Source organism: Zalophus californianus, chromosome 4 (genome assembly GCF_009762305.2).
Source record: "Zalophus californianus isolate mZalCal1 chromosome 4, mZalCal1.pri.v2, whole genome shotgun sequence".
Lineage (NCBI taxonomy): Eukaryota > Metazoa > Chordata > Mammalia > Carnivora > Otariidae > Zalophus > Zalophus californianus.
This window is the reverse complement of record NC_045598.1, coordinates 40910569-40925798: the sequence shown is the minus strand read 5'-3', so window position 1 is coordinate 40925798 and position 15230 is coordinate 40910569. Positions and strand designations below refer to the sequence as shown.

Genomic DNA, 15230 nt, shown 5'->3' with positions numbered 1-15230 from the left:
TGTGGCCCTGGACAGTTCTACATGCATATCTTAGGAGACTTTCCTCTTCTCTGGACAGCCTTGCACAGTTCCAAAGCTCTTTTGGGTCCATTTGCTTATTTAATGTTCACAAGAATCCTGTTATCCCTGCTTTATAGTGAAGAAACTAAAGCTCAAAGATTAATGGTAAGGCCCTGTTCCAAGTGCTTTATGTATGTTACCTCATTTAATCCTTGCAACAGCCTAATGAGGTTGGTGCCATCATCATCCCCATCTCAGAGTTGAAGTCACTGATCCAGGGTGTCAGAGCTGGGGTGCTAACCTGCTCTCTGAACCACTCCCTGCCCTGCCTCAGGCTTGTAGAGTGATTTGCTTGGGGCTGCACAGCTAGGTTGTGGTGGGGCCAGGAGTCCAGCTACATCTTCCTGGCTCTGCAGCCCAAGTTCTAACCCCTGACAGGATGCCACTCAATGCCTGAAACACTTCATTAGAGCTCTGCCTATTTTTTTCAATCAAAACTGTTCCTGGTCCCTTGTGCCTGACTGGGGCTCCTTCCTTAGATCCACTTTCAGCAGCTCTGGGAGACCAGACTTTGGTACAAGAGCTCAGATCCCAGAACCAAGAACATCAGAGCAAGGAAGGGCCTTGAGCTCCTGGCCCACCCTTCTCTCCCTTCTATATGGGGAAAAGAGGAACCTAACGGCCAGAGTGGGGCAGTAACTTGCCCAAGGTTACACAGCTAGTGGGGGTCAGAGTTCATGAGGAGGGAGGAGCCTGGCCCAACAAGTAGGCCTAGGTCTTCTCTAAGAGCCCCTGCTAAGGGATATTTCAGAACTGTGACTGTCACAGCCCTGTTCAAGGGCCCTTTGTTAATGGGTCTGTTGATTGTGTATTATTAACCTGCCCAAGCCTGCAATCTGCTGGGTGGGGCTCACTCACTTTAAGAAAACCCACTGTATAGTCACCAGCCCAGCAGGGTTGGTGGGAGGTCTCTGGAGTCCAACTGGCTAGTTCTGGGCTGGTAGAGAGAGCTAGTCCGTGGTTGCTTCATGCCAGGGAAAGGGCTGGAGAAAGGGACTGAGAAGAGGGAAGAGGGAGAAGGGGGAAGGGGCCGAGGCATCGCCTGAGTAGTGCTCCGTAAAGCCTCACAGCATCCCTGCGAGGCTGGCACTGTTATCCCAGATTTACAGTTGGGAAGACAGGGCCAGAGAGGTAGAGGCAGAGCAGACTTCACAACTTAAGCTGTTTCTACAACAATGGCCTCACTTTTCACATGCTCACACCCCCATTTCTGTGGCCCACCCCCCCTTTCCACACACTTTTCCTAAAGGATAAGGAGTCAAGACCTGAGTCCAAGTCACACTTGGTCCAAGCCACTGTGGGATGGGAGATAAAGACACTGTGGAGCTTTTGGGAGCATCCTGAGGAGGTTTCACTAAACAGATATTTATTGAGGGCCTTCTTAAGCTGATAGATGGCACAGGTAAAAGTAGTCCATGGAGGTTCTCAGGGCCATCAGGTGTGGTGAGCCCAGCAATTTGTTCTTGCCATCAGGTGTGGTGAGCCCAGTGATTTGGGAGAACATGCAAGAGGAAGCAGGCCTGGCAACTTCAGGCACAAAGCACCAGGAAACTCCCCCAGCAGGGGAGGAAGGAACCTGGGATTCAATGTACTCTCCTAGTCCCCGGAGCTTGGCTTTCGCCTTGAGGTGGAAATGGGCAGGTGACCTGAGAGTCACCTGGGTTGGGAGGCAGAAATAATGGTGACTCCCAGGCTCCCCAGGGTTGGGGCTGAGCCAGAGCTCCTGGGGGCTGGGAGCTTCCCCGGGTGGAGCCCTACTGAAGGGTGGACCACCCTGCTGCCCTGACTCATCAGGTGAGTGGCTCCAGCATCTTTGCCACTGCTATGTGGGGAGAGTTCCAGCTCCAAAGGCAGCTTGGCTGCTTATCTTGCTTAGCTTCAGTTTTCATCTACAAAAGGGGAGAATAATAGCATCTGCCTCATGGCCACCACCACCAGAGCACCGCACAGCACTGTGTCACCTGCCAGGTACTAGGCTGGGCATTTTATTTATTTACTTTTAAAGATTTTATTTTTTTATTTGACAGAGAGATAGAGAGCACAAGTTGGCAGAGAGGCAGGCAGAGGGAGAGGGAGAAGCAGGCTCTCCGCTGAGCAGGGAGCACGACGTGGGGCTCAATCCCAGGACTCTGGGATCATGACCTGAGCCAAAGGCAGCCGCTTAACCAACTGAGCCAACCAGGCGCCCCTGCTGGGCATTTTAGATACAGGAATTCTTAATCCTCACAACCACCCTTTGAAGCAGGCAGTATTTCCGTTTTACCGATGAGGAGGTGGTTAAAAAGAAAAAAAAAAACCAAGAGAGGTGGTTAAAAGAGAGCACTAAATGAGATAGCCCGTGTTCTACACTTAACATGTGTTGCGTGTAATAAGCCTTCGGTGAACACCAGTCATTATTATAATCATTACCTCAGAGGGAAATGGTAAAGTGCTAGGCCAAATGTTGGTATTCGGTGATTCATCAGAAACAGAAGTCTGACCAGACCGGACCCTCCAAAAGCTCCCAGTCTAATGGCAGAGACAATCACATACTCACTCCACCACCATCACACACAGATGGTGTGGTGTCAGCCCCCCATGATGAGGTTAGGTCAGAGGGGGTTAGGGCAGTGTGTACCCAGGAAGCCCCTGACCCAGCCAGGGAGGGAGGGCTTTCTGGAAGATGTGCTGTCTGAACTGAAACCTGCAGGGCAGGTAGGAGTTTGGGCATATGTCAGGCTCTTAATAAATGTTGGTCAAATGCAATAAAGATTTACCTGTAACTAACGTAGTGTAAAGCTTCAGAACCATTCACTCACCTGGCCCTTATTGGGGCTCTGGGAGGACTCTGGCAGTTTTATATTGGTAAATTTGTATTCTTTTGTTGAAAAAGAAGGCTTCCAATTGTAAGCTTCTGGATCAAACCCTGATTAAATGAATGAATAATAAGTGACAAGGGAGGAAGGTGTGTCCCAGGTGGAGGGATGAGCATGTACAAATGCCCAGAGATGGGCATGGCATGCGATAGGGTGCCCCAGCTTCATTACTGAGGCTCCTCTTCATACACATGGCTGGTCTTCTCACCAGCCTCACAAACACCAGCTGACATGGGTATGCCTCTGCCCACCCCGATTCTGCTTTCACCCATGCTGTTCTCCCATCTGGTACACCCTCTCCACGACTTTATTGTGTATAAACAATATAAACTTCAAGGCTCAACTCTGTGCCCACCTTCTCCAGGAAGCCCTCCCCCCACCCCTCCAGTCTATGTTGTACTCCTGATCTGGATTCCTCCAGATGATGGTGTATGTCATCATAGCCTGTTCCTTGTAGTTAATTACCTTTTCTGTCCCCATGTCTGAGAATCCCAGACATAGGATGATCCTTGCAAGTGAACATCTAGCCTCTGTTCACATATGGGCAGGATAAGAACTCACTACCTTTCCAGATAGTCTAGATTTAAACAGTGATCTTCTAAACCTCTCCCCTCTGCCACCAGGCCTAATCTACCTGGCTTTCCCAGGACCTAGTCCACAGCCTTCTTCCTACCAGGCCTGCCTCTATAGGCTCTTCCTGCTTCCTCTTCTGACATCCTGGAGCTAAGGGTTACTCCAGGAGCGCTGGAGTCCCTCCTCCTTCTGTCCCCTGCCTTTGTAAAGGGACAGTTCTAATGGCAGCCACATGCTCTGATGAGTCATGATTAAGAGCATCTGGGGCCTGGAAGTGGTGGCTGGTTAACTCTTCATGGACCAGTGGCTCATTGTGCCAGAAGGCCAGGTGGGCTTCACCCCTGGTCCTAGGCAGATACCTTAGGGTATGCACACAGTGAGCATTTGAGGAGTGTTATGGGTGACTTCATATAGGGGTTGGGGACTCAGAGGGGAGAGGACCAAGGGGGAAAGAGAGACAGGAGTGTCCACCCTGGAGTCGGGAGGGCCAGTTCCAATCACAACTTGCCATTTATTAGGTGAGTTAACTTGAGCAAGTCACAAACTCTGTCTGTAAAATGGCAGCTAGGGGGATGATTTGAGAAGGCGAGTGTGAACTACTGTGTGAGCACAGTGAGTGCTAAACCGCGTTATTTTCTGCCTTCTTGTGTGCTGCACGCAGTCAGGCAGTGGGCAAAAGGGAGTATTAAAACCCAAGCCTGACTTTAGAGGCTGTGTCTTTCTCAGCGTGAATGCCCCCCCACCAATGCAGTAGGATGACGAAGGGCTCAGGTGGGGGCCGCTGCGAGGCGGGAGCCGGGGGGGGGGGGGGGGGGGGGAAGGGGAGAGTGACAGGGAGGTGGACCTCAGGTCTAAGAGAACTTTCTGGCCACAAATAGGTGGGGCTGTGTGAGGAAGGAACGAGCTCCCGCCCCTGGGGGCTGCGCAGCGGGGGCACTCGGCATGGGCCCGGCGGACCTTGGGCGCCCGGGCCTCTCACCTGTGAGAGCTGAGGGTGGGGGCGCATCCCGCGGCCGCCCCCCGCCCAGCCCCAGCCTCCAGTCGGCCGCAGACGGGCGGCGGCCGCGGCCCCACTCCACGGGCAAGCCGACCGAGGCCCGGCCTGGCCCCGCCGCCTTCCCCGCCCCCGGCGCGCCCCTCCCTGGCCGCGGCGTCTGTGGCTCGGCCGCACAGCGCCCGGCTCAGGGTTCCGGCGGCAGCACCTGGGCCGCGGCTGGCGTCCGGCGGGGGCACCCTGCCCGCCCCACTCCGCGATGAGCTCGGCGGACGCCGCGGACTCCCTGCCCGCGGGGTAAGTGCGCGACGGGGGCGGCCCCGTGGGGAGGGGGGCGGGCGCGGGGCCTGGCCTCCCCCGCGCCTCCGGCCCGCGGCCCGCACTGCGGCTCCCAGCCCCCCACCCCACCCCACCCCCCGGCCCGGCGCCCCGCCCGGCCTCCGGGAACCGCCGCCGCCGCCGGGGAGCGGGGAGGAGGCTGCGGACGCTCGCGCGAGGGGAGTAGAGGCTCCGGGAATCCTGGGGCGGGCACTCCCCTCTGGGTCCCAACTTTCTCACGGAGCTGTAGTAACGGCCACGTCAGAGCCGCCTTCCTCCCCTTGTGGCGTTTACACCTGTGGTGGGCTCTGTTGTTTTCACCTCCGTTACAGTTGAGGAAACTGAGGCATAGCTCTTACGTGGCTTGCCTTCCGTTACCCAGGAGGTGAGCGGTGGGCCTGGGATTTGAATCCAGCTCTCTCTGATGCCAGAGCCCCCACCCGCGTGCCATACTGCCTCATCTTCGGGATATCTGAAGGAGTTAAAAGGCTAAGATATGAATCAGCTGTGCCCATCGGGCGCAGCAGGAACTGGGGCAGTAAAGGTGGGTGTTGTCACTTCCAGTATGGCTCTCCTGCTCTTCCCCACCCCACTGAGGAACCCGGTAGAATCCCTACACTGCCTCTGTAGCAGTGATCGCTGCTAGCAGCTGGGAGACCAGAAGCCGCTGGCCCTTTCCTGGGCGCAGGTGAGTAGGGAGCGGCTCCTGAGGGCCCAGCTGGGCAGTTGCTGGGTGGAGATCAGGCTCAGGTGAGCTGGGAGGTGTGCCCATCCTACCTGGAGCCTCACCACCAGGGACAATATTTGCCAAGGGCCTCAGGGCTAATATGTGAACAGGGAGGTGAGGGGGGCTGGTGCCAGCTGCAACTGGAAGCCTCCACAACGCCTGTGTGTGCATCCTGGATGAAGGCTTAGAAGTTGGGTCACTGGGGGACACTCTGGCCCTGGGGACGGTTGCCTGGTGAGTTTTTCCCTGACCATGTTTGTTGTATGATTTGGGCCACATCCTTTATCCTCCCCGGACTTTTTTTTTTTTTTTTTAAGATTTTATTTATTTACTTGAGAGAGAGAATGAGATAGAGAAAGCATGAGAGGGGGGAGGGTCAGAGGGAGAAGCAGACTCCCCGCTGAGCAGGGAGCCCGATGCGGGACTTGATCCTGGGACTCCAGGATCATGACCTGAGCCAAAGGCAGTCGCTTAACCAACTGAGCCACCCAGGCGCCCCTATCCTCCCCGGACTTCTGGTCCCTCCTTTGGAAAATACGGGGGGGCCAGGCCTGGCTGCTCCCTTCCTGCTCTGAGCTGAAGTCTGTACATCTGGAGCCTGGTTAGGTCCCTTGTGCCCAGCCCTGACTAAGCACCACCCTAGTGTGCCCAGAAAAGAAGCTGCCAGGAGAGAAGGCAGGCATGGAATAGGGCACCTATCAAAGAATACTGAACTCCCAGGCTAGAAGCCAAATCCATGCCTCTTCCTTGCATACTCATATCCCTGCCTGAGTCCACTCTCCAACTGCAGGCCCCTCTGGCCCCTCCATGGGCCTTTAGGGCAGCAAGCTCAGTCTTCCAGCACTGGTGGATCTTCCTCATACTGAACCATACCTTGCCCCCCACTGCATGCCCTCCAGGTCCCCCTCTTCTTTGAGGCCACACAGGTCCATCTGCCCCTGTCTCTGGTCAGTGCCATCCCGGTGGGGTCTGAGCAGAACAGAGGCAAAGCAGTTCCACCTTCACAATAGGTACTCAGTCACTCAACAAACACTCCCAAGGCCTGCTCAGGGCCCAGCCCAGTATATGAGGGTCAGTGGTAAACAAACCAAACTTTAAATCTCCACCACTTTAAAAATTATGAAATATTTTAAGCCTTCAGAAAAATATAGCAAATAATAAAATAAACTTCATGCCCTTGCCACCAGCTTTTTCAGATGTCAACATTGTGCCCACTTATTTCATATTCTTCTTGTTAAATAAATTGTAGCAGAGACTTTTGAAGCCTCTGTGGACCCTCGCCTCTGCCCTCTCCAGAGATAATTGCTGTCCTGAATTTTGATTTTGGCATTTGCATTTTTATCTTTTTAATTTTTTCTATTTGAGTATAGTTGACACACAATGTTACATTAGTTTCAGGTGTACAACATAGTGATTCAAATTCTCTGTATTACCCTGCGCTCACCACAAGTGTAGCTGCCATCTGTCATCCTACAACACTATTACAATATAGTTGGTTTTGTCATTCTGTTTTTATTCTTTCGCTGAGTGTGTATAAGTCTAAGAAAATGAAGCTTGTTCTGACTTTAAAATTTTTATATAAATGGAGTCGTCCAGCATGAATCATTCTGCAGCTTGCTTTTTTTCTCACTGAGCTTCAGGTTTCTGAGATGTAGCCTTCTTGATCCTTGCAGCTCTGGTCCCCACTTTCCCTGATATATGATATACCGCCCAATGTAGAGTCCCGCATTTATTTGTTTATTGGCCTTCTTGATGGACATTGAGGTGGTTCCCAGAGTCTTGCTATTCAAACAGTAAATACTCTCATAAAGTCGTCCTTTGTGCATATGTGAGTTTTCTTTTCGGTTGCCCCACAGGAGTGGAATTGCTGGGTCATAGGATATGTACACTACATGTTTTAAAGTCATTTAGTTTTCTTATAAAAGCAGTGTTCCTTCAGACATGATGGAAACACATTCTCGTAGAAAAAAAGTAACAATGGCTGACATTTCTTGAGTACTTTTACTGTGCTTTACATTGTCTCAGTCATTCTTCTCAACAACCCTAGGAAGTAGGAACTGCCATTCTTGTTTTCTTGATGAGGACACTGAGGCTCATGGAAGTTAAAGAACCTTCCCAAGTTTCTCTAATGAGTAATTGCTGAGCTGCAGTTTGCAACCATGGTTTTCCGCTTTCAGAACTCTCGAAGGCCACACTGCGCGACACCCTGTCACATCACTCCATGCCACATCATACTCCATTCACAGCTAAGGGAGATTCTCGGAAGGAGAGTCACAATCATATGTGCAATTGAGAGAGGTCACTTTGGGATGGGTTCCCATGGACAGATTCCCCTCCCCGCCCCACACCCCGAACAGAGTTCCTCCTGAATGGTGAAGCAGGGAGGAAAAGCCACCTCTGGCTCCAGTCTGCTCCCTGAGTGACTTCCTTGCACTGCGTCTGCTGCCCCAGTGGGGATGGAGAGGTCCCCTGCTCCATTCATCCTGCGCATCAGGTGTCAGGGTAGCAGCTTCCAGACAGACAAAAGCTGGGAAGGGGGAGGGATGGGGAGAGGGGGGTGACTCCAGGCCGCCTGACAGCTCCCTTCTCACTCCAGCCTCAAGCCTCCCTCCCCTACGATGCCAAAGCTCCTGGCATTGGTCACCAGCCCTGCTCCATGCTCCATCCAGCTCAGCGGCACCCCAGTGTCTCAGGTTCTCCAAGGCACAGTGGAAAGGCCACCATCAACCCCTCAGGAGCTCAGTAATGTATTAACCTGGGCTGGCAAGGTGGCTTGGAGCAGAAAGGCCTTGAAGACACAGGACAGCCTGCAGAGAAGTGGGGAGCTCAGTCACAGCCAGGGGAGGAGAAAGGTTTGGCAAGCTTGCTTTTTTTGGAAAGCATTTCTGTCTTCTCCCTAGGTTCCTTATCTTCATTGTCTTTATCTCCTTATCTGTCAAATGCAGATAAGCACACCTGCCTCTGGTCTGGTGGGAGAAGTGAAACAAGGCAGTTATCAGTTTAGAACCTGAAGTGAGAATCTCATGATGGTGAAGGGGTGGCTATTAATGCCATCATTAAATCAAATGGGACCAGTGTCCCCAGCCTTCCTGAGCTCCCCAGCCAGCCAGGACATCCCCACCTCACACCACTTAGCAGACCTTCCAGAGCCTGTCTTGCCACCTTGCCTGTATGGCTCATGCCTCTTTATCACTATGGTATCATGACTCTAGCTCCTTGCTCGCCTTTTTCCCCTTCTTGGACTTCTTTGCCCATCTTGTCCTCAGATCAGTGCCATCTTTTCCAGAAAGTTTCATCGAGTGCCCTGTCTCCACTTCTGGGCCATCAGTGATCCCCATGATTGCAGCCTTGATGGTTTTGGCTGTCACTGCCTCTGCCTGCATCTGTCACTTCTGTAGACTGTGAACTCTTCAAGAGCAGGGCCGGGTCTGGGCCAGAACTAGAGATTAGTGGGTATTTGTGGGAGGAAAGGAAGGAGGAAATCAGTCCCAGGGCCACCCCAAAGCAGCTCCTAGTCTGGAGAGGTCACCTCAGACCCACCTCACTGCAGTTAAGCAGAAGAGGTACTGGGGCTGTGAAGGGAGGGAATGCCCCTCTGTGCTATGGGTCCATCTGTCTTTCTCTCCACGTAGAGCGAGCAGGCAGAACGTCTTTCTTGTTGGGAGGCAGAGGTGGTGGTGACGGTAAGGTGTATGCAGAAATGGGAGGTAGGCTCTTGGGTCTGGAGTTGTTTAGAGATGGTCATAAGCCAGGACAGTGGACTTGACTTCCTGGAGCTGAGCTGGTGGGTGGGAACTGGCTTAGGCAGAAACCCGGTTAGAACCCATGCTTGGGCATGTGATCTTGGCCTGGTCACCTCTCCTCTGTGCCTCATCTATAGTGGGGATAATAATCCTACTTCACAGTCTTTGTAAGGGCTCAAGGAGAGAAGCCCAGTTAAACACCCAGGGCGGTAGGTACTCACTGCCTCTTCACCCATTCATCCAACAGAATGGGCAGACTGAACACCAGTCACTAGGCTAAGCCCTGGGCACAAAGGAAGGCACTGTGCCTATCTCATGAAGAAAGGGACAGGGGCTGCTTCTGGTGGGGCCTTTATCCTAAGAGTAATAGGAAGCCAGTGAAGGATTTCAAGTTCAGAAGTGACATGGTCAGATTTGGGTTTTAAACAGATAACTTTGGCTATTATGAGAAGGATGGGTTAGAGGGAATAATGCTTCCATCATTCTCCCTTATAAAAACTCCCTAGAGGCTACATGGGTTACTTCAACCATCCTTTAAAATACATTCGAGCTCCCACAGAAATAACAGAAATCCTCTCAAGCCAAGAATAAAAAGGATGCTGAAATCAGGCTGATAAATGAGATGAAGCCTCAACAACATGAGGGTGTTGACAAATTCCAGAAATCCAGAACCTTGAGTTTTAATGACCACTGAAGGGATGATAAGTAAGGACTTGGGCCTACCCAGTGACAGTGTGAGGAGTTGAAACCTAGCCCTTCTACCACCACCACATGAATCTGGGACCTTCAGAGGGCTACCCCCTCAGCAAATAGACCAGAAAGAAATAGCCACCTTCGCACAAAAAGTGGGACGACAGGTCTGGTGGAGAAATTTATAAATACGAATCTGCCCTCACAAAATTTTGTGTTTGAAGACATACTCCCTTTGTGGTCCTGGAGATACTAACCCAAAAAAGTAACTTAAGTATCATGGATGGTAGCACCCCAGGGAATCTGGCCAAAGTAAGGGAAAATCCTATCTGGAGGAATAGATTCTTCTCCTAAGATCCCTTTGGGATCAGCCAAATAAATAGGAGCTCATGGTAAAATTACAAAACACAAGGAAACAAGTCATTGTGAGCAGTAGACACCCAAATCAAGAAACAACAGAATTTGTTTCCCTGAGAGTCTAAGATGCTAGAATTAAGATCTAGAATATAAATATTTTAATAAACATGTAAAGAAATCAAAGATGGACTTGAAACAATAAGCAGGGAACAAAACACTGCCCCAAACGACCAAGCAGATTTGAAAAGGAATCAAGTGGAATTTCTGGAAATGTGAAAGATAATCATTGAAATTAAAAACTCAGGAAGAGTAGCAGATCAGACACACTTCAAGAGAATTAGTGAAATGGAAGATCTGAAGAAATTACTGAGAATCTCACGGAGTCAAAGAGATGGCAAGAAGAGCGTTAAGAGACTTGAAATACCAAGCAAAACAGTCCAACAGAAAGAGAGAGAAGGGTAGGAGGGGCGAGTGCGGAAGGGGCAGTCTTCCATCAGACCCAGGTGGGGGTGATGCCGGTGCCCTGGAGCTCACCAGGCTCAGAAGGAGCTGGGTTGAGAGATGGTTGGGAGGCAGAACTGACAGAGCTCAAAGTAGAGGGGTATATTAGGGCTGACTCTCAGATTTCTGGCTTGAGAAACTGGGTAGAGGAGTTTCATTTATTAAGATGGCAAAGACTAGGGGAGAACAGCTTTGGGAGAATGAACAAGAGTTCAGTTTTGAACAAGACACATGTTTTGATTTGCTGGGACGATCCGCTGCTGCATCATGGAGGAGGAGATATTCGAGCTGGACCCTAAGGCATGTGTAGACATTTATCTGGTGGAAAGGGACTCTTTCTCAACTTTTGGGGAAGGATCTCCTTTTAGTGAAGTCATCAAGGCCCCTTTTGAAATCTTCTCTCAAAAGAGACTCCTTGAGAAGAGATGTCCTCAAGACCATCCTCAAGATAGGACTTTTGGAATCTCCTAGTTTAATCTCTTATTTTTCAGATGGGGAAGCTAAGACCCAGAAGGGTCAAGGATTTGTTCTCATTTAATCATTTTTTTTTTCATTCACTTAACAGATACTTATCAAAAGCCCACTTTGTACCAGATGCTAGATGCCGGGGATACCGCAGTGAACAAAACAAGGATTCCTGCCCTTGGGAAGCTTATTTTTAGTGGAGGGAGACAGACAATAAGCACAAAATAAGTAAAAATAATAATAAATAAAAATAAAAGTGTGTGTGTGTGAGGGTGATGAAAGCCATAGAGAAGTATAAGGACTAGAAGATGGTCCGGTCAGCTGAAATGCCGTTGGGAAGGTGACCCTTGAGGATAAAGGGCCCTGGACAGGCCTTACCATCTGCTGCACACTGCAGCCCATTGTGACAGAGCTTCTGGGGTTCTAGAGTGCAGGCCCGAGGAGGGCAGGAGAAGTCCTGGAGAAGGAGGAGGGAAAAGGACTGAAGTGGGATTTAGTGGGTGGGCTGTGCCCCCCTGGGGGGGCAGAAAAGCCGATGGGTCAGAAGGGCCATAAAGACTCCCTTTACCTTTGTGAGGGGTAAGATAAATTTGTTCCTGAGGCTTCCTTGCCCTCCACCCTCTGCTCCTCCCCAATCCCCTCCACCAGATCTCAGATGACACCCCCATTCTGCTCTCCTCCCACCTTTAGGAACACTTAGAGGTGGCTCCAAGTTGTCTTTGTGTCCCAGTACAGAGTGGGCAGCCTGGAAGAGCTTGTGACAGGCACCCAAGGCCCACAGGGAGGTCGCATGGGCTCTGTGGGGCTCAGTTCCAGCCTGGAGTGGGGTTGAGTTCTCCTGGTCACCTGTGTGTCTCTCCCAGCAGGACTTCTGTGAGCAGCCTCCATGAGGCCCTGGACCAGTGCATGATCGCCCTGGACCTCTTCCTCACCAACCAGTTCTCAGAAGCACTCAGCTACCTCAAGCCCAGGTGAGGCTTAAGCCTAGGTTGGGGGCCCCGGGGTGTGTGTGTGTGTGTGTGTGTGTACACGCATGCATACACACGCCTGAGTACACTCGGGAGTGTACTCAGTGTACATGTAGTGGAGGGATGGGGGGAGTTGTCTGGTCATGGAGAACCAGAAGTCTTATGTAAGAGGAACCCCGTGTAACTGACTGCCTTCAGCCTTCTGGGTCACCATGACCCTCTGAGAGTCCCATAAAAGTAGGGGCTCAGGCTCCCCATTCTACAGCCCTGAACAGCCAGGCCCTCCTCAAGGTCATTGTGACTTCCTTCCTTTTAGGTTCTCATGGCCTCTTCCACTTTGATTTCTTGTTCCCACTGAATCCACTCAGGGTTTCTCCCCTGTCAGCTCTAACACAGCTGCTTTTCCTCATTTTTCCCCAGAGCACTAAAGATTTGAGTTGCCTTTACTCAAGCCCTTTAGGGTAATAATGTTGGTTAATCATTTAGCCATTTCTTCCAGTGTTTACTGCCTTCTTGCTAAATAATATGCTTCTACTACTCTTCCTTTATCACTTTTTTCAGTTTTTAAAAAATATTTTATTTATTTGTCAGAGAGAGCGTGAGCGTGCTTCCCACGGAGCAGGGAGCCCGATGTGGGACTCAATCCCAGGACTCTGGGATCATGACCTAAGCCGAAGGCAGCCATTAACGACTGAGCCACCCAGGCGCCCCATTTGGATGTCTTCTTTGCAGAAATGTCTGTTCATGTCTTCTGCCCATTTCTTGATTGGATTATGTGTTCTTTGGGTGTTGAGTTTGATAAGTTCTTTATAGATTTTGGATACTAGCCCTTTATCTGATATGTCATTTGCAGATATCTTCTCCCATTCTTTCCGTTGTCTTTTGATTTTGTTGACTGTTTCCTTTGCTATGAAAAGCTTTTTATCTTGATGAAGTCCCATTAGTTCATTTTTTGCCCTTGCTTCCTTTGCCTTTGCTGATGTTTCTAGGATGAAGTTGCTGTGGCTGAGGTGGAAGAGGTTGCTGCCTCTGTTCTCCTCAAGGATTTTGATGGATTCCTGTCTCACATTTAGGTCTTTCATCCATTTTGAGTCTATTTTTGTGTGTTATGTAAGGAAATGGTCCAGTTTCATTCTTCTGCATGGGGCTGTCCAATTTTCCCAGCACCATTTGTTGAAGAGATGGTCTTTTTTCCATTGGACATTCTTTCCTTCTTTGTTGAAGATTAGTTGACCATAGCTGAGGGTCCATTTTGGGGCTCTCTATTCTGTTCCATTGATCTATGTGTCTGTTTTTGTGCCAGTACCATACTGCCTTCATGATGGCAGCTTTGTAATAGAGCTTGAAGTCTGGAATTGTGATGCCACCAGCTTTGGTTTTCTTTTTCAACATTCCTCTGGCTATTTGGAGTCTTTTCTGGTTCCATACAGATTTTAGGATTATTTGTTCCATTTCTTTGAAAAAAGTTGATGGTATTTTGATAGGGATTGCATTAAATATGTAGATTGCTCTAGGTAGCATTGACATCTTCACAATATTTGTTCTTCCAATCCATGAGCATGGAATGTTTTTCCATTTCTTTGTGTCTTCCTCACTTTCTTTCATGAGTATTCTATAGTTTTCTGAGTACAGATTTTTTGCCTCTTTGGTTAGATTTATTCCTAGGTATCTTATGGTTTTGGGTACAGTTGTAAATGGGATTGACTCCTTAATTTCTCTTTCTTCTGTCTTGTTGATGTATAGAAATGCCACTGATGAATTTAGCTTTCTTATACCCCTGCCCTACCTCCCTTCCCTCATCCTCCTCTCATCCTTATATCGCAGTATCTGGCTAAATCAATAATGTTTACATTATTATAATTCAGTAACTAATGCTCATTGCAGAGACAAGTTATACATTGTAAGATTACCTTTCCTTTCTGGAGTTTATAATTGTCTTTTCATTTGCCTAATTTGCTATATACATTTATCCTGAACTCTTTCTAGCCTTTTCCCTGGAAACCTGTCCCCTGGAAGACAGATGTGTCTGCCGGCCACCTCCCAGCTATCTCCTAGAAATCCCTTTTCTTCTCTCCCGTTTCCTTGACCTGGCTTTTTCTCTGGGATCCTCCCTCATTTTACCACAGTGTGTCCTCCAGAAACTTCCTAGGAAGGAGTTGCATGAATATAATTCCCGCCCCCCTCAGAATTTTGAAGGTATTGCATCCCTGTTTTCTAGCATCTACTATAACCATGGGAACCCTAATTTCTTCTGACTTTGCATGTGATCATTTTTTCTTCCCCAGAAATGTTTAGAATCTTCTCTTTTATTTTTGCAAATCTGAAATTTCACAATGATGTGTTGTGAAGACCTATGTAAAAAACATAGGTCTTTTTATTTGGAGCCTTTCAGTTCTGGTACCTTCTGTAGCATGACCACTCCATGTTCTGTCTCCCTTTCTCAGGCTTTCTTTAAGTCAAACACTGGACCTCCTGGACCAGTCCTCTTTTAAGCCTCCTGTCTTCCCTCTAATTTTGCATTTCTTTCTCTTTTTTTCCCTCTTATTTGGGGGAGATTTCCTCAACCTTATCATTAAATCCTTCTATTGAGTTAGAAGAGATACTTCTATTTTCTTTTTTTCTGTTATCATATGATTAATTTCCTTGTACTCATTATTCTCTGAAAGTTCTTTTTTTCCCTAAAACATTTTATCCTTGGTTTATAGATGTACTGTGTTCTTTATATATATATTTGAAATATGAGAGTCCTTAGGATAGGGCCTGGCACATAGTAAGCACTCTAGGAAATATTTGTTGTTATCACAGAATATTGTCTCTCAAATGTTTTAATTTTTTTCCTCTATATTCTTGGCTTTCTCCAGATTCCCTTTTTCTGTGTAATGAGGGAATCTTCTGGTGCGGGCTTTTCTCAAATGCCTGATGCCCCCAGGTTGTCTGGTCATTTTTAAGAGCTAGTTCTTGGCCTTGTAATTGGTGGGA

The 15230-nt window shown here is 49.3% G+C and overlaps 1 protein-coding gene across 12 annotated transcripts in view; it reads left to right on the top strand.

Moving 5' to 3' along the window:
* Positions 1 to 15230, top strand: part of TTC39A (tetratricopeptide repeat domain 39A) — a 52814-nt gene that overhangs the window by 6888 nt on the left and 30696 nt on the right. For 4 of the 12 annotated variants that reach the window (XM_035726972.1, XM_035726981.1, XM_035726977.1 and 1 more), the window contains exon 2: positions 12150 to 12254. In XM_035726972.1, coding sequence (XP_035582865.1) covers positions 12150 to 12254 — 105 coding nt within the window. Of the gene's footprint in view, positions 1 to 4487; positions 4780 to 4919; positions 5345 to 5651; positions 5762 to 11420; positions 11512 to 11708; positions 11863 to 12146; positions 12255 to 15230 lie in introns of those variants that run through there. The other 8 variants (XM_035726975.1, XM_035726976.1, XM_035726982.1 and 5 more) reach the window with 8 other exon arrangements.